We start from the raw sequence: 25,369 nt of genomic DNA, 5'->3' as shown, positions 1-25,369 counted from the left end.
GACAAGCGACATGCGACGTGCTCATAAGTTTAAACCGAATTCTGGAGAGCAAATACGTAAAATCATCACGAAGTGGAAGCAGGCCACGACAGCAATTGCGCGTAGAAAGGGATTGCGGCCACGCGTTCTAGCCCATGAGGCAAGCCACTCGGTCAAGCCGCAGCCAGTCAGAAGTCGCGCGGCGCAGCCTTGTGATGCCCTCAAATATGTGATGAAAAAGCTCATGAAAGTCTCACCAGAGCAGCTCTCAACTTTCGCACCAGAACCCAGATCGATTCCAGGCGGTTATCCATACGCAAAAGATCATTACTGCTCGCAGAACAAATCGCGCATCATGTCCTCCGGCAGCGAGAACCCGCCACCCTCGTACAACGAGGCCACATCGCAGGCGACCAGCGGCAGCCTCCGCGACGAGGTCCGGCCCGAGGGCTGGGTCGAGGGCTACGTGGAACCTCCGCGCGCAGCTCATCAAGCCTCCGAATACCGTCCTCCGGCGGCGGCGACCGAGAAGCCCGCGCAAGCTACAGGAATAGCAGCGCTGGACGGAGAGCGCGGCAACGCTGCAGAGGAGAGCGCGCAGGACACAGCGACGGACCAGTCTCGCTCCCGGCTGGCCTTTGGCGGCCTGGACCTCGGGGGCCGTGTGCTCGGGTACGGCAGCGGCAACGACGTCGGCGGGTGGGGTGTCAAGATTGGGCCGGTGCTGTTCGGCCTGGTGGATGTGGAAGAGGAAAAGCAACGGCGGGAACGGGAAGAGGGCGGGAGAAGCTGATGGGTTGCGTTTACACACGGCCGGTGGTCTAAGCAAAGTGAGGGCGTGGGATGTACCCCGAAGCACTTGGAAGAGGGCACCCAATACCCATCATCGCTGGGACGGCGTAGAAAAAAAAAAGCAGTCCCTTATTAGCGCTCAATTCAGTTTAATGTTTTGGAATGAGTCAAAATTTATGCTTGTATCATAGACCGTCGCGCCAAGACGTTGCAAAGAAGCTCGGATACGACGCAAATTACCGTAATAACGTGTCTTGGGCGCCTTTTGGGCAGATGAGATGCCGAGATTGATGGGCGGCACGTGCCCCCTGCGGAGAACTGGTGCCAATCTACAAAACTAATAATAGTGTCGCATCAAACTCAATTCCAATGTCACAGCAAGCAGTAAGCCAGTGTCAGTGCAACGGGTAGTCTGAGACGCTGCTTGCCCCCAGGATGAGACGAGAGGCCGTCAGCTCCGCAGTTTGTGATCTGGCAATGGCTTTTGACAAAAGGGTTCGGCTTTCGCACAAAGTCCAAGAGAAAGAAACCGACGTCGAAGAATGAAGAAAAGGGAAAAGTCCCCCATTGGAGGATGCCCGTATCCGTACAGGCCTTTGGGGGATGGACACGCGGTTGCCGGCATGTTGGATGGTGGCTTTGGGACTAGGAGGGGGCGGTGTCTAAGATTTGGTTGAGGACCGACACCACACATGACCCAACAACCCTGGAAATTCATTTCACGCAAAAACACAACGTAATTTGACGCTTTTTACGGATACTGGAAAGATCATGTTGTGTCTTTGGTTTAGTGGTTTTGTTTTCTTGGCTTGGAAGCAGACTTGGCAGAGCATCTATCATTCTTGGCTGCAATCGTGACGGCGAACCAAGCCAAGCCAAGGCTGCACGGGATCTCGGATGTAAGCAGACCAAAGCCCAGCCAGGCAGCCATCCCCATCATGTCAGATTTCAAAAGAGATGGTCCCAGAAGCAACGGGATTTCCTATCGCGAGATGGCAACGAACCCCGACGTGAACTCCCCACGAGGCGCGCGTGGCATGCTGAGATGCTTGTCGCGGCCTCTCAACCTCTGCATCCACAAGGTAGTTTGTTCCGTCAGCATTCGCTGGCCGTCTTCTAGCGCCAAACGCTTCACCGCAAAAGAGACTCCAGCAGCCTAGATGCCATGTCGCAGGCAACAGGCTAGCAAGGTAGATCCCCCAACATGGTTGAGACTTGGCCTGGGAATGGAGACGAGGGGACCATCCGGGACTGGTCCCGAGTGGGGCCGGAGCGCCAGAAGATGGCGCTGCGTGCCTGCACCTGTATCGCCAAGAGGTTCTCTCCAACAGCAAAGCCCCCTCCCCTCCCTCATCCCAGTTGGTTCATCTTGTTTCCCCAACGATGGCCGCGCGTAGCTATTCCTGGAAAACGTCTAGACCGCTTGGCTGTGCCCTTGCATGTGTCCCCCGTGTTGGGCAAGAAAAAGAAGAAGGGGTTGGAAAAGTTGCAAGTTTTCAGTCGAGGAGGTATGGCTCTTGGCGGTATTTGTGTGTTTGTCAACGTGTCAGACAAGAGGTCGCGGGGGGTTCGGAGAATTGAACCACTGCTGCATTTGGCAGGGAGGGTAGCATCATTCCAGAAACGTATACGGACCATGGCAGTCTGGTATCTGTGTGGCCCCGTGGCAATCAGCGATGCAGCACACGTTTCTTGGGGAGACACGGTTCGCTTGGCAGATATGCACCATTACTACGGCGGACGGGGTCATGGTGGTGCGAGAGGGAGTAATACAAAATAAGCGTAAAGTGGTGTCTTACACGCAGAGCGGGTTTCGGATCCCGGGAGGGGGGGTGCAGTTTACTCACCAGACCTATTGCTTTCAGGAAACGAAGAAGAGATGACGACTGCTGCTGAAGAGGCATCTTTGTGCTCATCAGAGGTTCGCAAATAGCTTTACGTGTTGGCGCTGGCTTGCGTACTCGCAGCGGTGTCGGAGCCGTTGGATAGCGGCGGCGGGCGAGGGCCGCTAGCGGGGAAAACTGAAGCTGCCACGGCAAGATGGGAGCCAGCTTCTAGGGACCACAGGCAAGGAGGGACTCACCAAAATATGCCCGTTGATAGGAAGCACGAGGAGGGGTGTGTACAGCAATCAACTCTGACTTCTCAGTACTGATACGGATAGATAGGTAGGTAGGTAGATACAGAGCTTCTCCAAGGTAGGCAGAGATATCCAGGCCCACTCACTGTCCAGACACACACACACACACAGCGGTGCAGCTGCTGGAGCTTGCAGCGGGCCATCTCACTAAAAGCTCACTGTTTTGGGTGGCATTCTTGGTAATCCCCCATGTTCCCCTTACCCAGCAACCCGCTGTCTAAAAAGGTACCTCGTCGCCACGCGCTACTCTGCTGGATTCTGCAGGTACCTCTCCAGACCAGCAGGGCCTCGCGCACACACCCCGTCCCCATCACTGCTGCGCCCGCTGGGATTGTCGGCTTCAACATTTAAAAGCATCCGTCACGCGCCCTCCTCGCTCCCATCCTGTTCCCTCTCCCCTCTTCCAGCTCCTGGCTTCATCTCTGCTCCTAGCTCTGCTCGCTGGTGCTCGCTCCTCTTACGTACAAAAGCTTTTCAATACACTCAAGTCCGCCGCCTGACTCTTCTAATCTGCACGTCTACAAATCTGCTTGCCACTCCTGCACTTCTGTCAAGTACAGCGCTCCCCCATTTACACGGGCCCTCAACAAAACTTCAAACCACCACAAGACCTCTTTCCCCCCCATCACACACACAAACACACACACATCGCCGCCATCATGTCTAGAGTCACTGCTCCCGTCGCCAAGCTCTCCCGCGCCATCAGCTCGACCGCCGCGCCCGCCGCCGTCTCCCGCAGCAGCGGCTCCCTCCTCGACAGCACCGCTCACCACGGCGGCGCTCCTCTCATGCCCAAGTATGCCGATCTCCTCCGCGACCGCGAGCACAACAAGGTACGTCTCCATCACTTGCCCTCTCCTCAATCCCTCCCTTCTTGTCACCGAGCAGCCGCTGCTGACACGCATCCTCCCTCCCGCACAGTCCCGTGGCATCACCACCACCCACCGCCCTACTCCCCAGCCCAGCATCGCCGACCGGCCCCGCCCGCTCATGCAGACCTTCCACTCGAGCGCCAGCCAGGTCGGCGTGCCCCCGACGCACCTCGACGCCATGATCCTGCCCACCATGGACTTTTCCTCCGCAGCCCCCGTCGCCGCCGGCCCGCGCGTCCCTCTTCTCCCCGACAACTACGGCGCCGCGCACGCCCTCGCGCCGTCCGCCCCCGAGGTCGCCTTCTCCAAGCCCACCATCTTCGCCGCCGAGCCCGACCGAGTCGCGCCCGCCACGCCGCTCTCCGCCGTCGAGGGCCTCTCGCTCGACGGCATCGAGCTCAAGTTTGCGCATGACGCGCCTGCTGCCGACGGCAGCGGCAGCACAGCCGCCGAGCACGGCCACATGATCCGTGACTTCTGGAAGGGCATGGTCGACGACGTTCTCGGTCCCGTCCCCAAGACCATCTAATTGGCCTCTCAAGGACCAATCCTTACTCTAATGACTCTTGATGACCATTTGCTTCTCTCGGCACATTTTCTTTTTCCTTTGCAATCTGTTTCTTGCTCCAATCACCTCAAAGGAAACCTGTCCAGTGGACAACGGTGTTGCAACACCACTATATATATATACAACACGCAGGCTGGCATAATGCCACGAGCATAGTGCATGCGAGGCATTCCCTGCAAAACAAAACACAAACTCTTTTTAACTAGCTTTTTTTCTTGTACCTCTACCTATTGGCATAGCTTACTGTACAATCCATCTACCTAATACACTGCAGCTCCTCGCGGAAACGCCGGAGAGCTTCCCAATGCAAGCATGTCTTTTGTCTACCACCACAGTCTAATATCCTCTCGTGAAGCTTGCCTTGGTTTTCCATTCCTGCCCACTAGCGAGATTCTTCGTCTCGTCTTTAAACAGTATTTCCCGATTCATCCATTCATGCACGGCTATCGCCAGCTTTAGCTTCCTAGGTGGAGAATGCCGAGGTTCGAAAGACTGGGGCAGTCAGCGAAGGCAGACTCACGCGAGCTTCTGTCGTATTAGTCCTAGCTATTCGTATCTTTCCTACGTCCTATTTGATTCTTTTATCCTTTAAATTTCAAACCCATTCATCTCATCTCATCAAAGTTGTGCAGCCGCAGTCCTTCACGACCAATTGCAGCTACAAACCTCCGGTCGCTAGCATCACTCACACGGCTCTGAACCCACACAACACCGTTACAACACGCGGAACCATCTTCACCATGTCTTCGACTCTGGCCCAGCCCAGCTTTCTCAAAGCCCTCTATGTTGGCAATGCCGTATGTCCTCTAGCAACGTCATGCCCTCTCGTGCCGACTAACACATGGCCCTCCAGCTCTGGTTCACCAGGTACGCCCAGCTTCCCAACCGGACATCCCCCAGCTGCTAACACTCCCACCTCCCACAGCGCATTCTACCACTTCTCCTTCCGCCAGGATTTCATGATGCGCAAGCTCTCCCTGCGCCGCTCTTCCCCCGACGCCGCCGTCGCGGCCCTGCCTTCTGGCGACGCCTGGCACCACGACGTCATGGCCTACCTCGGGGGCATGAACACGGCCATGGCCGCGCTCGCCGTCTTTCGCGTCTACGGCCTCTTCAGGCGCGCCGTCACCGGCAGCACCGCCGCCTTTTCGATCCGCAACGCCGACGGCGACTTTTCGCCCGACTTCATGGTGCTGATTGTGCTGGGCATCGGCAACTGCTCGCAGGCGGTGCTCAACTTTACCCGGAGCCGCAGCTCGGACCGCTGGATCATGGGCAAAGGCCTGGATCGCATCACGGTCCTGGATGCCGTCTTCACGGTCCTGGACTGGGCTGCTGCTTTCGGCGGCCTATAAACAGCAAAGCGCGACGGCGTGGCAACGCAGAGTCAGAAAGGTTGCGGTCTGTACAAGTAGTGGACAGCATCTTCGTTACAATCATCCGGATCCAACGCACAACTCTGGATATGCAGTGTTTTAGTGGTATTGTGAGTGTGTCTGTGATTATGGCAAAAAGGGAGGTAGGAATGCATTCTAAAAATACAAAAAATGTACAACACCCGGAGTTCGCTGGTCGTCACCGACCCAGCTACTATTCGGGCGCTCGAGTGGTTGTCGCTCGGAGATCAGACGGGATCCAGAATTTGTCACTCGGCTATGGCCGTACATGTTAGAGCGCTCGTCAGACATGGTCTATAAAGCAAGTCGCAATCAGTGGTTATGCGGCAAGCCGCAAGTCTTCAAGAGCAGAACGTCAATGTTGGCGTAAGCCTGTACGTACTCGCGAAACACATCCGAGTTCCCTTCTTTTTTTGCCCATTTACTTGTACCTTCTACAAGAAGAGGAAGAAGAAGAAGAAGAAAAGAAAACCTGCTTGCATGGACACGTACAGAAAACAGAAGTCTGCAACTCGTTCATTGTCCGTACGATAGCAGACTGGGCTTCCACCTTTGGCTTTCGTAGCACCACAAAAAGCTAAAAGGGCCTTTAGAATCCAAACGACAGCAGTTCAGAGAATTGCGAGCAAAAATAAAAAAGATGGATCTCCGATGCGGGGAATCGAACCCCGGCCACTGCGGCACTCAATAAATCTTGAAAGCGCAGGATCCTAAAACCACTAGACGACATCGGAGTTTCGCCATGATGGGATGACCGGTCGGCTCGTTATTTCCAATTATACATGTGGCAGACTCTTAACTTTTGTAATGCTGTGCTCATCGGTTCAGTTCTCACCTGACGGCCTGCCATTTTTACTAGAGACGTAATTCGATCTTCTTTGTTTGTATCACGGCGTTTTACAGCTGTGGATCACAATGGGGTGTAGCAATCGAGTCTCAACACTTCGATTCCAGGGTGCACCACCAGACTACAAAACATGGACACACGCAGTGTAGTTCCTCGAGTGCAGCAAATTCATTTATACTAAGCCCTGGCCATCATAACTAACTACTATACAGAACATTTGTTCTTTACTTATTGGGATTTTATATCGTCCTTTCTTTCAGCAGCCCTGGTATCGCCTCCTTGTCTAACAAGGTTCTTCATCCAAATTGCAGCACGGTTTCTAATCCTTGGCACGAGAAAATGAAACGGAAATCTACCACCAGACACCATATCCTCCGTCTCTTCCTCTACCGCTTCTTCGTCGACGGGCGAGGCCTGCACTCGTCATTGTTGACGGGGTGCAGCATGACCTTGATGGGGTAGTTTTGCGTATTATGCTGGTACCCCTTACTCCAGTCGTAGCCGACGGCGTAGGCAAAGATGGTGCCGCTCTTGTTAAAGGTCGTGGCGGTGATGCTGCCTCCGACGTTGGGGTAGCCCTTGAGGCGGTGCTTGGCGTCCTTGTCCCAGAAGTGAAAGGTGCCGTCCGAGCCCGCGGTGCTAAAGGTGCCGTGGACGGGGTGGAAGGAGATGGCGTTGACGGCGTGCACGCTGACGCTGTTGTTGACGACGGGATCGCGGTGGCACTTGAAAGAAAAGTTTGATCTGTAAATGTTAGCAAGCATTTCCAGGACAAGGAGATGTAGAGGGGGGGCACAAACGTAGAATCCTTGTCCTCGACGTATTGAATCGCGCAGCGCCCCTCAATGCTGCCAATCGCAAAGCCGGCAGCGTCAGTGAAACAACTAACTACTCTGGTCTGCCATTTGAGCGGGCTCTGGAGCGTCTTGTAGATCTTGGTCGGGTCCTTGAGGTTGACAATGTTGATGTAACGGTCGGCGGTGCCTACGACACACAGGTTGTCGCGCACGTCGGCCGTGTACACGCGCTCCTGGCACTGCAGGGTAGCCGCAGCGCCCTGCTGACGCAGATCCCAGTACTTGACGGTCTTGTCCCACGAGCCGGTCACCACCATGGGGGTGCCGCTGCTGTCGAAGAAGCGGCACGAGCGCACGGGCTGGTCGTGGGTGCCAATGACAATGTCCTGCTGCGAGGCGAGGTCGCAGACCTTGACGTTCTTGTCGGCCGATGCGGAGGCGATTTTGGTTCCATCCTAGACGTCCCTCTGTTAGGATTTGCCGTAGGGCATGGCGTCGCATCGAGCACGTAGGAAAACTCACCTTGGAAAAGTCGCAGTCAAAGACGGGCTGGCTGTGCTCAAACGCGTGGCGGCCCTGGCTCTGGCCGTTCTGGTTGATCTCGTAGATGCGGACTTTGTTATCCCAGCTGGAGATGGCAAGGAAGTCCTGCTGGCTCTGGCCAGGCGAAAAGGACAGTGCCGTGATGGTGTCGGTGGGAGGATCGCTCAGCGCCACGTCTGACTTGAGGTCGCCGAGCGCATTCGACGTGGCCGACGCTGCCGATGTCGCGGATCCAAAGAGTCCCGACATGATGAGTTCTGCGAGATTGTGTCGTAGCGTAAATGGATGGTGGCTGGTGTTTTATCTCGAGTCCTCAAAGGCACGCGTGCTCGAGGGCGTCCAACTCGGGTTGGTTTTTCTTTGTGTCGGCGCCCTGTCAGCTCACGCGGAGAAAGCACGGCAGCGTGTTATTATATCTCTGCAGTTCCCCCTCGTGGCCAATCTCAGGAGCGCAGCTAGGCAGATAAGGCAGTAGTTGGCGGTTGTTCAAGGCAGAGACGGCAGTGAATCGTTGCCTGGGCTTCTAGCTGGAATCGCGAGCTTCGAGCAAGCTCCCGCTTAGAACGACACTCCCCTGTAAATGCATGCGCCCACCCAATCCGCTTTCCACCGCCCGGCGCCCAGCCCCACAATAGCACCAGGCAGAATTAAGAGCTCCAAATTTTCTGCCTCGACTTTTCTCTTTTCCCTTTCCTTCTTCATCTCCCCTTCGCTCAACAGATCGCTGTCGAAGCTCACACACAGAGATGTTTCATCTGAAAAATCTCTTCCTCTAGCTTTGGGAGAAAGTCCCCGGACACCTTCTTCTTCCTCACGGAAAAGAAGCATGCGGAAACGCGCCGCCATAAAAGCACTGCGGCTGACTTCCGTGCCTTGGCCGCCTCTGGCAATGACCATGCCCGGCTTGCCGCTACATTCGCCCGCCTCGAGCCGATGCGTCACCTCCTTCTCACAGCCGCCGCTCGAACCCTCACAGGATGAAGATACGAGTCCGAGTCGGGTGCGGTCCCGGGATGGAGTGTGCGTTTGGCAGACAGCAGGTGGGTGGTAGGTTGACGCTTGTGGCTCTTGCTGTGGTGGTTTCGGGCGCAGAAGGTATTTGTCGAGATCGATAGTAATGCGATTGCTGAGCTTCACGGCTCAGTTACTCGATGGGGCTCATTCTTGCGGCGAAGGGGGTTCCGAGTCTTTTTCCTTTTGGACTGGGCCCGTATTTCTTGTTGATGCTCTCCGGCATTGATCCCAAATCTTTTTTTTTACACTCTGGGATTTCTTTGGGAATTTCTTGGGAGATACGTCTGTTGTGCAGAAACGATCCAAGCTCATATGATGATGACAAATATTAGAGTCAAGCACCGAGCCAGAAAAACTGGCGATGTGGACCATATATATTTTTTGACTGATAGCTTGGATCTTCTCTTTTTTTTTCATTCTATTTTCCGTTACCCCTTCCTGCTTTGTTACTGTTTCTGTTTTTCTTTTGCTCCTCTCGTATCGCGTTGTCTGGCCGCCTCTATCCGTGCCTAGCTGCGCTTGCACTCGTAAATTTCCACCTCGCATTACGTCGCTGCTGAATGAACCACACGTCGCCCCCGGCAGTCGTGGTTATTCTTGTCTGGTTAACATGGTCATTCTAAGAGTATTCAGTCACCCGGTGGCAAAGAGATCAGGTGCTTGTAGGAGCGTTGCCGCGCACTCGAGCTGATGTGCTGTGGTGTAACAGCTCATGGGTGGACAGCTTGACGCCTATGTGGATTTACACGTATGGATTTTGTCTCCCGAGTACCGCAACCACTGTAAGAAGCAGCTCTAAGTCAAACCTAAAAAATTCAGCTTAATTCTGGGACTGAGTTTACTGCCTAGTCTTTTATCAATTGGCGTAACAATACAGGAGTTTGTTGCACGAGGAGCAACTGCCGGGTAGCTCCACGAGCTGGCACCCTGCAGGTCACTTGGGAGCTTGACACCGCCGACTCGGTTCATGGTTGCTTGCATTGAAGCCTCCGACTTAATCTGAAAATGTGATTGGCAAGAGTGTAGACTTTTTTGAGACGTTGACAAGTTTGAATCTGACTCTCAGTCATCCTGGCATTCGCCATTTTATATCCCAGCGTTTGACTCACAGGTGCAGCCTGAAATTTGTAAGGCTGCTACAAATACGGAAAGTCCGGTCATCCCCTTGCAGCACTGCGGCTGAAGTAGGAACAGCGTATTCTGGCAACTGCAACATCAGCCTGTAAACAAAACACCGCAAGCATGCCCATCTCTACCACTAATCTAAATACCATTGGCCTAGGTGTTGCCGCATTGTTTGCGGGTTTCAGCATCATTGGTATCGCGAATCCTCGGAAAGTCGATGACCTCTTTGGCGTCACCCACGAAAGCTCACTCAACACCGCCGAGGCGGGGGGAGCTACCGCTGCGGCGACCAGAACAATCGACTATACAACACTCGGTGTACTGGTCTGTGGGCGAGACTTGACCATCGCCGTCGCAATCTATTGCCTTGGCCGAGCAGGCAGAAATAAGGAAATGGGCACCGTGATCCTGAGCACCATGTGTGTCGCCATTCTGGATATTTGGCTTGCGTGGAGGAACAAGAAATACCCCGAGTAAGCCTTGAGCCATACATACCCAGACAGTCACTCGACGTGATGCTAATATAGGCTACAATATTCAGGGCATTGGTGGCCTCACTCGGAACTGTCGCAGTCGCCATGGTTGGTGTCAAGTTGCGAGGATGAATTCTTACGTCTTGGAAAGGCTGCAGCTGGCTGCGCTCGAGCAGACAAAGGCAAAATTACACACTCTCTACTCTATATGCCGTGATAGTTTTGAAATGATCGTTCCTCGTCATAACTGCATTTGCGATTAGATGCATTGTAGCGACCTTTGCCATAAATCAAGTACTTGCCGATTGGAGGTCCACAACATGACCGCGTAGAGTCTGGTGGCTTTGATGGAAAGAGACGAGAAGAAATGGCATACTCGAGGGGAATTGTCACGAATCCGTCATTCTTCTTGCAAAAGCCGTCGATACTCTGAGGTGGCGGTCTTCTCGCCCGTGCGATGAGGTGTAAGTCATGGCTGGACAAAACTACCCCCAAGTAGCACATGCGCCGACATACAGACTGATCGCATTTGACATGGCGGTCCTCATGCGCGACTGTAGATAGCCTCTAAAAAAAGCCATGGAAACTATACCGGCATGTCAAGCACCGGTTTTGGATCTGGTCGCAATGTTCTTCTTTCACATGGATTGCGTGCGACTGCTGCCCGCACCAGCAACGCCTGGGCATGTCCACGGTGCCAGAGGTGGGTGGTGCCGCCGACGACATGAGATGCTCGACCCGCAATGTTGACCGATCCGAGCAGAACGTGTTTTTGAGGTGGAAGATAAAACAAAAAAAGCATTGCGTCAATCCCACGATTATAACTCCCACAAGGACCAGACCAGGCTACTCAGCCCGATTCGCAATCCTCACGGCTGCGGCGTCACGGCTACAGCGGAGACGGGGATCCATACGATAGCGTAACTAGCAATTGGGGCCTTGGACAGCGGTGATATTTGAAGCCGTGTTCCGGGAGACAATGGCCAAGAAACCAAACAAGATAACCAGAGCTGAGAGGAGCGAAAAAAGCAGCGAGTCTTGCATGCCTGTTTAGACAACAGTTCGACTGCCGAGTCTGCAGTTTTGTCCCTTTGTCTCAGCTGCCAGAGTACCTTCTTGTCCCATCATCTTCATCACATGGCAAAGGTGGCGCTTTTTTCGGGAACCACGCAAAACCACGCTGTCATGCCGCTACTGCAGGCCACGAACCACATCTGCACCCATGCGAAACCAGACCAGGGGCTGCCGGCCTTGCTAGCTCTGGCCTGATGGCGCCGCTTAGGTTCACAACTTGATGCTAATAACGGGCGAAAACCAGGCTGAACTATAGCAGGATTTGGTCCTTGCATGTTGCCCCCCACAATTCCAACGCCTCTTTTCCTCTGCACGGATGTCCATTTCCCCTGCCCATCCCTGCGCATGCCGAGTAATGAGAATGCATAGTATGGGGAAACTATATAGCAGAGCGGGTGCTCCCTCCACTCCTTTGCCTTGACCTACTGGGTAGGTTTTTTGAAATTTGCGCATTTTGCCCCGTCGAAAGGTCGAGTTTGCTAGTTACACCCATCGTTGGCATACTGGCGGCTTACACCGAATCGTCGCAGCCACCCGCCAAAATCTATATCCTTTATCGACACCATAGAAAACCAACGCGATCAATAAATTGGCTTCGCCAAAGCCAATTGCATAAACCAGTACACCCACACCTCGATATGCGCGTCTTCCTCCTCCTCGCCGTCTTCGTCGCGGCCGCCCTCGCCGGGCTCAACCTCACCGCGCTCACCGAAGAGGTCCCGAAATGCGCCCTCGGGTGCGCCGTGGCCGGGCCGGGCCAGGCGGGCTGCGGGCTGCTGGACATGGAGTGCATCTGCGCGCGGCTGCCCAATATTTCCGCCCTCGGCGCGCCGTGCATGGTCAAGGCCGGCTGCAAGATTGACGACATCATGAGTGCGTCCTCTCTCCGCCTCGACACAACGACGGACGGGCTGTAGCTAACAAAGAGTTTACTTTCCACAGAAACCGGCATCGTCATTGTTGGCGAATGCGAAAAGGAGTACGCGCGAACGCACAATGGGAGCACCGAAGGCATGTATGCCCTGCCCACGGAGACGGGGTCGGCAAAGACGGGCGCAGCGGCGACGACGGGCGTGTACGGCGCTGGCTGGGCTATCATGTCTGCGGTATTCTTTACGGCGACGGCATTGTGGCTGTAGGTAATTGTTCTAAAAAAATTTGATCCGACTTGGTGGAGGCGTTATCAAGCAGGAGCTTTGGCGTTGGTGCTAGGCACGCCTTTTCCGTGCCCGTCGGCAAGTCTGGCTGACAAAATCGTGTTCTTGTATGTATTAAATTGGCGGACAGTTGATTCTAGCTGTCGCCCGGTTCTATAATGAATACGTGTCTATAATCAAGTTGAGGCAAGACGCCTCTCTATTCCTTTATCTTGCCGCGTTCATTGTCCGTTTTCCCTTTCGTAGTTAGTACACAGCAATGGCGCCGTTGTTACCGCCATCAAACGTGCCATGCAGTGACTCCAGTTCCTGGACGTGATGCGCCGTCGCCATGCCCCGGCGTCGCGCCGCCTCAACGCGCTGCCACGTGCACTCGCCGTCCGCCTCGAAATCAACAGGGCCCAGATCAGCCGACTCATCGCCAATGTGGTTCTCACCGCTCACCCAGCCACCCGGGCGCGGTGGCAACAGCCCGCTCGCCTCAAACACCACCGCCGGGTGCACCGTCAGCCGGCCGAGCTTGAAGACGTACTTGCTGATGGCCGTGGCGTGAATCTTGCTCTCCCAGCCGCCCGAGGCGTCCTGGCCCCTTCGGACGCGGCACCCCGCGAACCCTGGGTCGAGCCACTCGGTCGGCCGCGCGGCGCCCGCCGGCAGGAAGTGCGTCACAATGTACGCCCACTTGCGGTCCCAGCAGAGGATACGGCTCCACATCTCGTAGGAGCGGTAGGCGCCAATCTCGCGCTTGAAGCTGCACGAGACGGAGCCGAGCATGATGCCGAGCGAGCCCCGCGCGGGCCTGCCCGTCTTGGGGTCGAGCACGACCTTGAAGCGCGGGTTGGACGCGAGCTTGGCCAGCCCCGGCCGGCAGAGGTACGAGACGAGCTGCGTGCGCGACGAGTCGAGGTCGGCAAAGTACGTCGAGTTGGACTTGTGCAGGTTGTAGTCGATCTCGAGGAGCGGCGCGCGCGTGCGCGTGATGATGTGCCGGTAGAGGGCGCGGGGGCCGAGCTCGGGCGCGGGACGGATGACGTTGTGGTGGATGATGGGGTAGAAGATGCGATACTAGGAGGCAGGCAGGCAGACGTGAATTAGCATTGTTTTCGCGCGTGAAAGGGGTTTCCCGAGATTTGAGCCGCTTACGGTCCAGACAAAGGGCATGTTCTTCATGTTGAAGAGGACAAAGATGAGGAGGAGAATGCGCGAGGTGCGCCCAGGGCCGGTGAGAAAGGCGCGAACGGCCGTTTGCCAGTCGACGCGCGAGGCGGCGTAGCCCGCGGATCCGAGGACCAGCGGCACGCCGACGCGCACCATGACCTTGAAGGACATGTTTGGCGCAATGTGGTGGTGGCTGCTAGGTGACGAGAGTCTTGGTCGAGGGCGGGCGGAGGACGCGCTGAGCGATTGCGCCGCGCAGGGAGACGAGGACGACGAGGACCAGCGCAGCGGCCCAGAGAAGCAGTGTTTGGGAGTGGCAGATGATGGTCGTGGCGACACACTGACGCATGAAGAAAGGAGGAAACAAAGAGCGACAACAAGAAAAGGGAAGAGGAAAAATAGACAAGGTGGGAGAAATGGGCTTTGATGACGAGCTCCGGCTCCCCTTTAGCGTCGAGGACACCGAGAGGTCCGATGAGATAAAAATCGTCTGTGCCTGGGCCGAGGTACTTGCCTGTTCCAGCGGCCGCTGCGAGATGACTTATTGAACTTGTCCGCCCGCCGCAACGGGGGCGCCGTAGCGTAATTTTTGTTGGGGACGAGCCGCTCCGCCGACGAGATTCATTATTGTCAGCATGCCCGGCGATTTAGTTATTTCCCGAGTCCAACCCAGTCGGATGTATCTATTTCAATTTTCTCTTTCCCCCGTCGCCTGCCGAAGCTAATGCTGTATGCGCGTATATGAGAAAGTATCCGACTCGATCAAGCACTGGGCACATCAAACCTGACGGCGCAGGAGAAATAACAAAAGATGTACGGCATATTATAGCGCCTTTTCCAGCTCTTCCATGTCATCCAAGACGCACTTCCAGTTTGCCCATTCCGCATCACCACCGGGCAGTCCCCCCGCAAGCGGCAGCCTCGTGCCATCCTTGTCCCCAAAGCCTCGCAGGCGACTAATGGCCTCTTTGATCCCCGGAATCCCAAACCTGACCACAATCTCCTCCATGCAGCTCACGCGGTACTGCAGCAGCCTCCGCTCGCTCAGCTCTCCCTCGGACAGCGTCTGTTGACTGGACAGGTGAAACAGCCTGACCAGCGCCTTGGGAAAGAAGCCCGCCGAGCCGTCAATGGCGCCGCCGCAGCCCACGCTCACCACCGGCAGCAGCTGCTGACCCAGCCCTGTAAAGACGCGAAACATGCTCCCGTCAATGGCCGGGTTGGACGCAATCTGCGTGAGCTGCGAGACGTCCCCGTGGGAGAGCTTGCAGCCGACAATGTTGGGATGCTGCGCGAGCGTCGCAAAAGTAGCGGGCGTGACCTTGACCATGTTGGACACGCCCGGATAGTGATATCTGTAAATAAAAACATCAGTAACCTGTCATTCATACCAACGTCATCATTGATTACTTACACCAGAATCGGAATCGGGCTCTGGTCCGCCACGGCGCGGAACCACGCCACGATGCCTTCTTGCGGCGTCACCGGCGCATTGTACCCCGGCACGAGCACCATGCCCCATTGCGCGCCTGCGTCCTTCGCATCGCGCAGCTGCTCGACCGTCTCCTCGACGCTGTTCGTCGCCGTGCCCGCGATGAGCGGGTATTCCGGACACCCGGCCTCGTCGAGCGCGCCGCGGAGACCGGCCAGAAGCGCCCGGCGGTCGCGCGGGTGAATGTGCACCGCCTCGCCCGTGCTGCCGAGCACGACGAGGCCGGCGATGCCCGCGCGCGCGAGGTACACGGCGTGCGCGGCCTGCGTGCCGTGGTCGAGCGGCGGGGTGGTGGGGTTGTAGGCCGCCGAGGCGCGGGCCGCGAAGAAGGTTGGGATGGGCACGTAGATGCCGGGCGGAGGGGCAGACATTGTTGCTATTATAACGGGCGGATGCTTTTGATGAAATCAACTGGATGAATGTAAGTGGGCGAGGGAAGGTTGGGGCGTGGTTATGCGTCTATAAATGTTGCTTGCTTGCCATTCGGTCTTCGGGATAATGCATCACGGATCTGTTGGTGGGGGTCGCTCCGGTGGCGGAGAGCGGGCAAGCTTCCGGACTGCAAGACAGACGTGTATCTGGTACGAGCATCCTTGCATGTATGCACTTTGGGTACAGTGTTTTAAGTTTTGCACTTTTCTTATGTGTATAATGCATCGGGCTGGCCGTGACGCAGTTTGCTTGCCGGCAGAGTTGAACTGCCAGAGACGCTCGCTGCACCGACACCCAGCCAGACGCAGGGTATGCCTCTTTTCCGGCTTACCAATTTCACCATCTAACCAGATCTACGCCAAGTCCTGGTCTAATGAAGTCTACATTGTACCCCGCAAATCACGATCGAATGACCTCTGTCCCCCTGGCCGGCTCCAGCACCATCCAGCGACACTCCAACTCCTTGTTCTCGTTGTGCAGCTTGAGCTTCTCGATGATCTGGGAGGCAATCTCCTCAAAGTTGGACGTGGCCAGCGCCAGGATGGTCGGCCCGGCGCCCGACAGGCACACGCCGAGGAAGCCCGGCTGCGTCTTGGGCGACATGGACTCGACGACCTCGGTGAGGCCGGGGATGAGCGTCTGGCGGTACGGCTGGTGGATCCTGTCCTGCATGGCGAGGTGGATGAGCTCGGGGTCGGGCGGTGACTGGCCCAGCGCGACGGGCAGCAGGGCGATGCGCTGCAGGTTAAAGGTCTGTGATAAAGTCAGTCCCGGGGGGCGGTCTCCGTCTCTTGGCAGACCCGGGGAAAACATACCACATCGTTGCGCGCATACTTTTCCGGCAGCACGGCACGCGCCTCGGCGGTGGGCACGACAAACTCGGGCACAATGGCCACGGCCTTGATCTCCTTGTTCCAGGGAAACTCGATGCGGTGGCCGATGCCGACGGGTGGCTCGGGGGGCCTCTTGCCGGTGTCGACGCCGCCGGCCGGCGACGGCAGCACCTCGCTGAGCGGGACCTCTATGCGCGAGGCGTCCTCGGGCTTGAGCGGCATGAGGTACGTCCCGACGAAGCCACCAAACAGCGCCGCGCCAACGTTGTCCGGATGTCTCTCTACAAGTTCACAACGGTTAGCTTTCAAAGTCAGAACAGCTGGCCGACGGCCCGAGGGGTCACACGTGCCAATCATGAGGCAGTAGTCAAAGAGTCGGTTGTTGTCCAGGTGGTGCAGCCCGCCCAGCTCGCGGCCGAGAAAGACGCCCGCGACCACGGCGGCGCCGGAGCTGCCCAGGCCGCGGCCCAGCGGGATCGGGTTCTTGATGTGGACGTGCGTCTCGACGGGGAACGCGCGCTGGTCGTGGCAGCGCAGCACGTAGAGGGCGACGCGCGTGATGAGGTTGCTCTGCGGGTCGAGGCTGATGTCCGCGCCGCCCTCGCCCTGGCCCTCGTACGTGATGCGGCAGTTGAGCGGGTGCTCGGAGCGCGCCCGGCCCCGGTCGACCGTCACCTGCAGCTCGAGGTAGATGGACAGCGCGAGGCCGATGACGTCGAAGCCTGGGCCAATGTTGGCGCTCGAGCACGGCGTCTTGATCGTAAACGACTCCATTGGCTGTAGTTGAAACAGCAGGGAGACAGAGGCGCGGAGGGTCGGCGAGGGTAAAGTTCGAGGCCAATTGGTAAAAGGGAAAAGAAAAGTGGTGGTTTGTATGGCGGGGAGAAGCATTTTCGAAAACGGCCCATCTGACTCTTGGCGGGGCACCGATAATCGGAGCTCTGTTCTCAGACATAGGATGCAGCTTTGTTAGAGCACAAGGATACGTGGCTGCCACGACCAGGGTATACTACAAAACTGGAAGATAAAATGAAAATACCAACTCAGTCCTAATTGTTATTGCCGTTTCAATAGTACTGTTCTAGTCGTCCTCGTTTCTTTGGCGCATAGCCTCATCCACTGGCAGCTCCAGGATACTCAGTAGAGGCCGCTAATCTACAGTGGATCTTAGCGCCTCCAACAGGGCTGCCCGATCTGGCCATTCCATCGCCCTCACGGCCGCGATGTAAGAGAAATATAGAAATATGCATTCTTAAAACTAACGGCCGGGCGAAAGAGCCCAACCAAGTTCCATCAGGTTCAAATTCTAAATGATCAGGCTTCTTAGTGACTTGCGGTCCGGCGCTATGTATACCTCCTCGGCCTCCTTGCTCGCCCACAGCATCGACGTGTAATACACCAACGGAAGCTCCCTGTACGCCAGATGCGCATTAGCCCGAACAAACTCCCCAAAATCAGCTCCCTCAAACTTGCCTACCGCAAGCAAGACCTGCTGCACCCAAAACATCCTCTGCGTCAGGCCGTCGACGCTGGCGCAGGGGATGTCGAGTGCCTTGGCAATGGCCAGCGACTGTGTCCTCTGGCTCGCCGTCGGGTCCTGCTTCATCTCCTCGGTCGCGTGCAAGAGATCAAATAGTGCCTGCAGCATGATGCCATGATCTCTGCCAGTCCCGTCTTCGAGCTCTCGCGCAAGCACGGCGGCCATGACGGCGAGATCCTTGAGCGGCGGCATCTCCGACCGAGGCTCCTTTTCCGACGCGTAGCTCTCCACCATGGCGCCCCGTGCCGCGCTGACTCTTGCCTTGTCGTGCACGGCAATGACGTCGGGAAGGGGCTTCTTGTCCGGGGGATGGAACTGCATCCGCGCGGGGAGGCTGTTCCATGACTTGGCAGAGTAGTGCTCGCGCCACTCATCCCCGGTGATGCCAAAGAGGGCTTTGAAGGCTGGGAGTGTAAGCGACTCTATGGATCCAGACCAGTTGAGCGACTCAGCCTTTTCAACTTCTGAGTTGTTGGCCGCGGCGACTGCGGCGTGGACCATTTGCACCCAGAAATAGGCCTGGGTCTCCGAATATGGCGGGATGGCCGCGTTGACTGCGCGCTCCTGCATTGTCGAAGGCTGCAAGGCAGCCAGCGCCGCCTTGACGATCGCTCCTCTTCGCGCCCTAGATACTATTGTTTGCTTGACCACAGTCAACCCAAATCCGACCAGTCTGTCAACGTCAGAAGCCATTGCCGGTGGACCGAGCCCAGCTTTGAGGCGCCGTCTGGTTGTCACAGAGGGCAAGGGCTTCAGATTCGGTAGACACCAGCCGTCTTTGGCATCTTGCGTAAACAGTACATCCTCCGAATAGTGCTCACTCCACAGCCGTTCATCGGTGAGTTGGGGAGTTTTCAAAAGAACGTTCTTGAAATCGTCGCGCTGCAACGGCCGCGCCGAAGCCAAGCTGTTGATGTAATTGGCAGCAGCAACTTGAAGCTGCGCTAGCCAAAAAGTCGTCATTGTGCTACATCCTTTATTAGCAGGAGTTTTATGTAGAGTGACAGTTCTTGATGTCGCCTCACCGGTGACTTTCATCGCGAAAGAGCTCTGGATCCGCCGTTCGCAAGCGATCAAGATGCCCGACGAATGTCTCTGCCGCGTCTAGAATGGCACCACCCTGTTCAAACGTCTCGATGAGAACAAAGAATCCAGCTTTGAGATGGTTGTAGTGATCCCATGGGGCTAGTGATCCGTCTTCAAACGCGCTCCAAAAACTTTCCATGTTCTTGCCATCAGCATCCGTCATCGTCTTTGCTCGCTCAACGTCCGAAGCGCTCGGGGGAGAATTGGGGGCTTTTGTATCTGGGGTTTTAGTTGCATCACGACGCTTTCCCGGGAGCATCTTGGCGACCTCGTCAAGCACAGTCTCCGGGTTCTCAGTCGTTCTCGCAGAAAAGCCAGGGCAATTAAATATCTTTATAGGCTCTGGCCGCCTGTAGTTCGCAGCGACATTCGCGTATGCGGCCATGATTTTTGCCAAATCTTCAGTCTTTGTGTCTGGAGCCATGGTGTCTTGCACGGCGGGCACCACCAGGATCGGCGCATGATACAGCTCGCCATCGGTGGCCAAGGTTTTGAACCAGTCCAGCTGCTCGTCAAACATACTCATGTCTGCACAGTGATGGAGGAAAATGACTAACTCTACGTTGTCATAATAGTGCCGAAACAGGGGTCGCGCCTTGTCGCTTCCTGAGGAATAGTTAGCCGAACTCCTCAGCAGCAGACACAGTGGGAGCTTACCTCCTGGCTCCCACACCTCGAATGTGTGGCCGGAGGAATGTCTTATAGTCTCGACATTGAATCCAATAGTCGGTATCGAGTTCACCACCTCTCCAGTTTTCCAACGGTACAGAAGCGTCGTCTTGCCCGAGTAGTTGACACCCATGAGCAGCACCCGCCGCTCGTTGGTACGCCAGAACATCCACTTGGCACGTTCTGTAAAGAATTAGTGGCGATGCTACGCACAAGGATCAGATCACGCAACTCATTTTGTATTGACCGGCAGAATCAAGATATGTGAAGTCAGTTAGAAAGAGCGCCGCAAATCATGAGAGGGATGGCAGGTTATATATGCTGGTAGGCAGCAGGATATTCACCCCCTGGCACCGGCTATGCCCAGGCAGACGGCGATTCAGTATGATGAAGCCACGTCGCGATACTATCTAGGCAGCATAATAGCAGGGATTGGACATCGGGAGTTGGCATTTTGTTTATTTTAGGTTTGCCAAATAAGGGGACCAGCCCGGCATGGTAAGAGCAAGGCAGCTTTGACGCAATGGGCATTTATTACCACTCATTGCGCTCGCATACAATCCGAAACGCAAAAAAAGGCGCGACATCGACTCAAAATGAAAAGTGAACATTTTTTGTAGCCATGTGGCTAGCTAGTGCACTGGCAGTTCTGTATGGGCGGCATCCCTGTTCTCGGGTACATGGTGGCCAGCATTCCAGCGTGCAGACCCTCGAGGCACATAATAAAGAATGGCCTGGGACTTGGGCAACAGTCCCCAAACTAGCCATCGTTTGGAAATCCACACAATATCGAGGTTTATGCACATTTCATTAAAATCTGAGCCATCGCGGTTGGGCACCCGATATGCAATGCCTGATTTAGCTCCATCGTCCAGTGGACAGCGCCAGCTCGTATGCTGCGCGCCCGGACCGCTCACGCGGGACAGGGCGTACAGATCCGCACGCAGTGTGCCCCTGCAAGCCCATTTTCCATTCGCTACGTGATGTTCGCCTCCCCACGGGATCAATACGAAGTTCCCGCTGTTGCCGTGGCATACGTCGTCTGCCGGGTCACTCGGTCGCTCAGCCACCGAGGCCGTGGAGCGATTGTCCGTCCCGAGGGGATCACCGAAGAAAGAGGGCTGGCAGCTATTTTTAGTCGTTGCGAAGATGAACAAGATGGGAAATGCAACAGCGATGACAGGGTTAGAACAAAACAGTCGCTAAGGGATTTCTTTTCGATGGGTCGCCTGGTCTGATGAAAGTCGAACATCATCCGGTTCGACACCGTCTTGTTTGCGCGCGTCGCCTTTTCATGCCACTCACATGCCCGTGCCAGAAGACTGGGCTGAGATGCTGCATGTCTTGGAGTGACGGCCGCATCGTACTTGCGTCGGGCGATGATGCCAAACCCACATTTACACGGAACACTGCATGTCCAACTTCGTATCAGACGGGGCGACCTGACTGGCCGCTTCTCCAAGCATATTTTGCAAAGTGGTGTATATAAAGCTTTCAGCATGCCCGCATCAGCTTCATCATCTACATCTACATCTACATCTTCTGGAAAGCTTGCAATCCTGGCATCCATCGCTACATATAATTAAAACAACACCAAGCACTATTCTGCAGCTTTCGATCCCTGCACCTCGCTGCCTATAAATACAGCAACGCCAAACACGATGCATATCTCGGGAATCCTTGGACTCGCTGCTCTTGCCAGTACTGTCATGGGGGATACTGGTACGTACACACCATCAACCAAAGCAACTGAATCGCTAACATATCCAGTCTCCTACGACACTGGCTACGACAACGGCAGCCGCGCGCTCACAGACATTGCCTGTTCCGACGGCGACAACGGCCTCATCTCTCGCTACCACTGGCAGACCCAGAGCCAGATCCCACGCTTCCCGTACATTGGCGGCGCGCAGGCTGTCGGCGGCTGGAACTCGCCATCGTGCGGTACCTGCTGGAGGCTCGACTACAAGGGCCGCTCCGTTACCATTTTGGCCGTGGACCGCGCTGTAAATGGCTTCAACATCGGCCTGCACGCCTTGAACGATCTCACGGGGGGCCGCGGCGTCGAGGTCGGCCGCATCGAGGCCCAGGCTACCCAGGTTGACGTGAAGGAGTGCGGCCTGTAAATAGAATCTGCACTATTCGCTCGGGATGATGTAATGTTATTAACTATGTTATTATTAATGGAGATTATGGGCTAGTAATACAGGCTGTGCCCAGCCATCATAGCATGTCTTGCATATTCGCGGGGTTTTGGTCCACCATGCATATGTGCTCCTTCATATTCCCCCCCTCATGAAGCAGTGACCCCGTCGCTGAGATGCAACCAGCGATTTACTTGCCCAGCAGTTTCTCTAAACAGCGCCGAGGCGTATAATCTGTGAAACCGCAGTAGGACGCTGCTCCCGGTGGCGTCGCTCTTGGGATTGCAAGCGTAGCACTGCAACTGCACCTTTATCCTCTGCGTCCCTTCAGTGGCGTCCACTTCCTGTCGCTCCACGCTGATTCTATGACATCCCGCAAAAGTAGTCATGTCGGACCCAAACAAGAAATCGGCGTGGCTTTGCCCAGAGCTGCTTGGTGCCTTGCTCGCCTCATCGGCAAGATGAATGTCGGCCAGCCGAAACAGGCCGAATAGAACCGTATGCAGCCCAGGAAGTGCATTTTCAGAAAGCTCTGAAGCGCTCCATATGTGTGCAGGCACTGTAGTGGAAGCAAGCTCTGGAAGAAATGCATCAGTACCATATTAGATCAACGCAGTGCAGTGGGGGGTGAACATACTCGAGTATTTGCTGTCCTCTGGCTTGGATAGACCTAAAGCTGTTGCTTCGGGATAAAAGACCCAGCCATTGAAGAAACTCTTCGTCGCTTGCGCCAAGATTGTCTCATCCGAGATGCCCTTGTTGAGCGGCACAGTGAGTGTCACGCTGTGCGTGTCCAACACCCGACTTGCTTTATTCAGAGGGTTGACATAGTTGTGAATGGTGTGGGACTCGACAAAAGATGGTTCCGCAACATTTTCATCCGTAACACCCAATTTGGAGGATGCAGTGATGCGTCGCGCCGTGCGACTGACGTAGATGGATGTAGCAACAATAGCCGTGCCGGTAGCTAGGGTGGATGCAACACGCCAAACTGTTTGTGACCGGGTAGACATTGAAATGAAGAGCCGATATTCTGAATTGAGATGATTGGGTTATAGAGTGTTTCGTTTTATGGCTTTAGTTCATCACCCTTTATTTTTGCGCAGCTGTCAGCGACCTTTAAGAAGCTGGAGCTGGCGAAGCCTAGCCCGATTCAGCCCGGCTGGCCCCGGGTTGCACCGTGCCAACGGTCAGCTGAACACTTCGTACGCAAGCTTGACGGAATCTGTGCAAACAGGGCAACTATGACTCAATTTCAAAACTATCTATTATCGCAACCATGGCAACTTGCACTGCTGGCCGATTGCAAGTTTTCCGCTCCCGGATACCCACCAAACTCCGTCCGTCTCATTTTCGTGGCAGTCAATGCACGACCAATGACTCCATTGAGATACAGCCCGTCTCTCCATGCTAGGTTCCTCCAATTCACGATTCACGATCAATCAGGCCGTCCGAGTTTTGCGTGCTAGACTCGCCTCTCAGCAGCGCCCCGGACGGAGGGTGCGCATCTGTCCACGGCTCAAAGATGGCAGTGCTCTTCAGCATGCCGCCAATCGTCTCCCAAATTGTCAAAAATGCAATCAGTCCCATCACGATCACCATGAACTGAGTCGCGCTGAAATGCTCATGCGTAACTGGGATAATCATCAAGATGACGGCAATGACCAGACGCATGCCGATGCGCAGGTTCTTGGGCAGCATGAGGTCGTGGCGCACCTCGTCCGCCTTGTAGAGCATGCCGTAGGCCCAGAGGCACAGCACGCCAATACCCAGACCAGCGCCGAGCAGCCACCGCTGGCCCTCCTCAAACTCCTCCAACGCGACGCTCATGGCGCTGATGTGGCCGGCGATGAGAAACGCGGCCGCCATGGGGAGATGCAGCAGGAAGAAGCCAAACGCGGTCCACGGCGAGCGACGGATCGGGTGCGTGCCCGCGAGGCTGCCGTCGCCGCTGACATAGATCCAGTTAAGGCAAAACGCAATGACGAGGGTGCAGACGGCCTTGGCGTAGCCCGGCGTGAGGCCCGTGCCCGCCGGGTTGCCGACAATGACAATGTACACAAACTCGCCGAGGATGATGATGAAGAAGGCCGCCATGCGGTCAATCTCGTGCGCAATGTCCACGGCCGTGCTGTAGCGCAGCTTGAGGCGGCGCTTGAGCCACGGGCTCAGCGTCAGGCTCCACGTCAGCTCCTGGTAGACAACCATGACGGCGACGACGCCCGCCTTGGCGCCGACGCTCACGCCCTCGACAAACAGCGGGACGGTGATGAGCAGGCCCACAAACATGAAGCCGGCCATGATGCGCGCCTGCACCTGGTGCGCGTAGCTCGCAAAGGAGCTGATGAGGAAGACGAGCATCGTGGTGAAGCGCGCGGCGACGTACGCCCCCGCGGCGGTGCGCATCGCCGACAGGTCATCGTCGACGGCGTTGGCGTTGTTGGCGAACAGCACCAGCAGCGCCATGACCCAGAGGATGACGAGCCGCTGGATCAGGTCGTCGGTGTAGTACGAGTTCATAATCTCGCGCAGGTCCACCCAGATGTGCCACGCCGGCGTAAAGGTGAGAATGTACTTGGCGACGTGGGCGCCGTCCGGGTGCTCGCTGAGCTCATCGCTGAGGTTGGCAACGATTGCGACATCTACGCGGGCGCGCGCGTCGGCGTCAGTAAAGCATTCCTTTCATGTAGGGTGGCAATCGCCGGTTTCAATCGCACTCACACAGAAGGTCTAGGAACAGCTCGAAGCGACCGGCCTGGCGCTCCTCGTCGCTGTCCTTTTGCAGCTCTCCGTCACAGAACCACTGCAGCGCCTTGGGTCGCTTGATGATGTAGCGCTCGCCCTTGGCGCCCTCTTGAAGCTCGTCGCAGTTCATTGGTTCTCAGCGCACAGCGTTTGCGCGTGTGCTTTGATGCTTGTTTGCTCCCCGTGTGTCGTAGGACCTGCTTTTGATTGAGAAGGACGAACGGCAAAATTCTGGGAAGCTGCCCCGAAGTTTGGTGCCGGATATGGTTCACCGAGGCTAGCCCGAAACTCCAAGATTGTGTAATTAGAGTCACATTGCTGCTGCGCTAATGCTGGCTAGTGGCCCGACGCACGCAACTCTATTTTCGTCACGGCCTTGTGGCTTGTGTTTAGCAGCCGATTTGCGCACGACGACGAGGGGCCTGGAGGGATGGACCGTTTAAAATCTAAATTCGCCATCTCTTATATAGTGAGTATCGCTAAAAGGGGACT

General features: G+C 56.0%; 13 protein-coding genes across 13 annotated transcripts; 6 read left to right on the top strand and 7 right to left on the bottom strand.

Annotated features, from left to right (window-relative positions):
• Positions 1 to 10: 10 nt before the first annotated feature.
• Positions 11 to 772, top strand: LMH87_007904 (uncharacterized protein; the record flags this gene model as incomplete). Its single annotated transcript, XM_056200870.1, has 1 exon — positions 11 to 772. One exon carries the CDS (start codon positions 11 to 13, stop codon positions 770 to 772), a length of 762 nt encoding a protein of 253 aa, XP_056057774.1.
• Positions 773 to 3,570: 2,798 nt separating this feature from the next.
• On the top strand, positions 3,571 to 4,312 carry LMH87_007903 (uncharacterized protein; the record flags this gene model as incomplete). Its single annotated transcript, XM_056200857.1, has 2 exons — positions 3,571 to 3,744; positions 3,833 to 4,312. 2 exons carry the CDS (start codon positions 3,571 to 3,573, stop codon positions 4,310 to 4,312), a joined length of 654 nt encoding a protein of 217 aa, XP_056057773.1.
• A 779-nt stretch (positions 4,313 to 5,091) lies between these two features.
• On the top strand, positions 5,092 to 5,706 carry LMH87_007902 (uncharacterized protein; the record flags this gene model as incomplete). Its single annotated transcript, XM_056200846.1, has 3 exons — positions 5,092 to 5,148; positions 5,205 to 5,218; positions 5,277 to 5,706. 3 exons carry the CDS (start codon positions 5,092 to 5,094, stop codon positions 5,704 to 5,706), a joined length of 501 nt encoding a protein of 166 aa, XP_056057772.1.
• Positions 5,707 to 6,981: 1,275 nt separating this feature from the next.
• LMH87_007901 (uncharacterized protein) lies at positions 6,982 to 8,184 on the bottom strand (the record flags this gene model as incomplete). The annotated part of the gene is made up of 3 exons (XM_056200835.1): positions 6,982 to 7,339; positions 7,396 to 7,847; positions 7,915 to 8,184. 3 exons carry the CDS (start codon positions 8,182 to 8,184, stop codon positions 6,982 to 6,984), a joined length of 1,080 nt encoding a protein of 359 aa, XP_056057771.1.
• A 2,007-nt stretch (positions 8,185 to 10,191) lies between these two features.
• On the top strand, positions 10,192 to 10,679 carry LMH87_007900 (uncharacterized protein; the record flags this gene model as incomplete). The annotated part of the gene is made up of 2 exons (XM_056200824.1): positions 10,192 to 10,547; positions 10,616 to 10,679. The coding sequence occupies 2 exons, from the start codon at positions 10,192 to 10,194 to the stop codon at positions 10,677 to 10,679; spliced, it is 420 nt and encodes a 139-aa protein (XP_056057770.1).
• A 1,580-nt stretch (positions 10,680 to 12,259) lies between these two features.
• On the top strand, positions 12,260 to 12,760 carry LMH87_007899 (uncharacterized protein; the record flags this gene model as incomplete). The annotated part of the gene is made up of 2 exons (XM_056200812.1): positions 12,260 to 12,494; positions 12,564 to 12,760. 2 exons carry the CDS (start codon positions 12,260 to 12,262, stop codon positions 12,758 to 12,760), a joined length of 432 nt encoding a protein of 143 aa, XP_056057769.1.
• Positions 12,761 to 13,024: 264 nt separating this feature from the next.
• LMH87_007898 (uncharacterized protein) lies at positions 13,025 to 14,107 on the bottom strand (the record flags this gene model as incomplete). The annotated part of the gene is made up of 2 exons (XM_056200801.1): positions 13,025 to 13,843; positions 13,922 to 14,107. 2 exons carry the CDS (start codon positions 14,105 to 14,107, stop codon positions 13,025 to 13,027), a joined length of 1,005 nt encoding a protein of 334 aa, XP_056057768.1.
• A 652-nt stretch (positions 14,108 to 14,759) lies between these two features.
• LMH87_007897 (uncharacterized protein) lies at positions 14,760 to 15,799 on the bottom strand (the record flags this gene model as incomplete). Its single annotated transcript, XM_056200790.1, has 2 exons — positions 14,760 to 15,291; positions 15,351 to 15,799. The coding sequence occupies 2 exons, from the start codon at positions 15,797 to 15,799 to the stop codon at positions 14,760 to 14,762; spliced, it is 981 nt and encodes a 326-aa protein (XP_056057767.1).
• Positions 15,800 to 16,259: 460 nt separating this feature from the next.
• Positions 16,260 to 17,584, bottom strand: LMH87_007896 (uncharacterized protein; the record flags this gene model as incomplete). Its single annotated transcript, XM_056200778.1, has 3 exons — positions 16,260 to 16,613; positions 16,676 to 16,974; positions 17,044 to 17,584. The coding sequence occupies 3 exons, from the start codon at positions 17,582 to 17,584 to the stop codon at positions 16,260 to 16,262; spliced, it is 1,194 nt and encodes a 397-aa protein (XP_056057766.1).
• A 415-nt stretch (positions 17,585 to 17,999) lies between these two features.
• Positions 18,000 to 20,224, bottom strand: LMH87_007895 (uncharacterized protein; the record flags this gene model as incomplete). Its single annotated transcript, XM_056200766.1, has 4 exons — positions 18,000 to 19,200; positions 19,259 to 19,925; positions 19,977 to 20,171; positions 20,221 to 20,224. 4 exons carry the CDS (start codon positions 20,222 to 20,224, stop codon positions 18,000 to 18,002), a joined length of 2,067 nt encoding a protein of 688 aa, XP_056057765.1.
• A 1,425-nt stretch (positions 20,225 to 21,649) lies between these two features.
• Positions 21,650 to 22,114, top strand: LMH87_007894 (uncharacterized protein; the record flags this gene model as incomplete). Its single annotated transcript, XM_056200754.1, has 2 exons — positions 21,650 to 21,710; positions 21,759 to 22,114. 2 exons carry the CDS (start codon positions 21,650 to 21,652, stop codon positions 22,112 to 22,114), a joined length of 417 nt encoding a protein of 138 aa, XP_056057764.1.
• A 167-nt stretch (positions 22,115 to 22,281) lies between these two features.
• LMH87_007893 (uncharacterized protein) lies at positions 22,282 to 23,145 on the bottom strand (the record flags this gene model as incomplete). The annotated part of the gene is made up of 2 exons (XM_056200742.1): positions 22,282 to 22,709; positions 22,770 to 23,145. The coding sequence occupies 2 exons, from the start codon at positions 23,143 to 23,145 to the stop codon at positions 22,282 to 22,284; spliced, it is 804 nt and encodes a 267-aa protein (XP_056057763.1).
• A 412-nt stretch (positions 23,146 to 23,557) lies between these two features.
• On the bottom strand, positions 23,558 to 25,007 carry LMH87_007892 (uncharacterized protein; the record flags this gene model as incomplete). The annotated part of the gene is made up of 2 exons (XM_056200731.1): positions 23,558 to 24,774; positions 24,854 to 25,007. 2 exons carry the CDS (start codon positions 25,005 to 25,007, stop codon positions 23,558 to 23,560), a joined length of 1,371 nt encoding a protein of 456 aa, XP_056057762.1.
• Between the last annotated feature and the right edge of the window lie 362 nt (positions 25,008 to 25,369).

This window comes from Akanthomyces muscarius, assembly GCF_028009165.1.
Source record: "Akanthomyces muscarius strain Ve6 chromosome Unknown contig_15, whole genome shotgun sequence".
NCBI classification, from domain to species: Eukaryota; Fungi; Ascomycota; class Sordariomycetes; order Hypocreales; family Cordycipitaceae; genus Akanthomyces; species Akanthomyces muscarius.
This window is presented reverse-complemented; position numbering and strand designations above follow the sequence as displayed.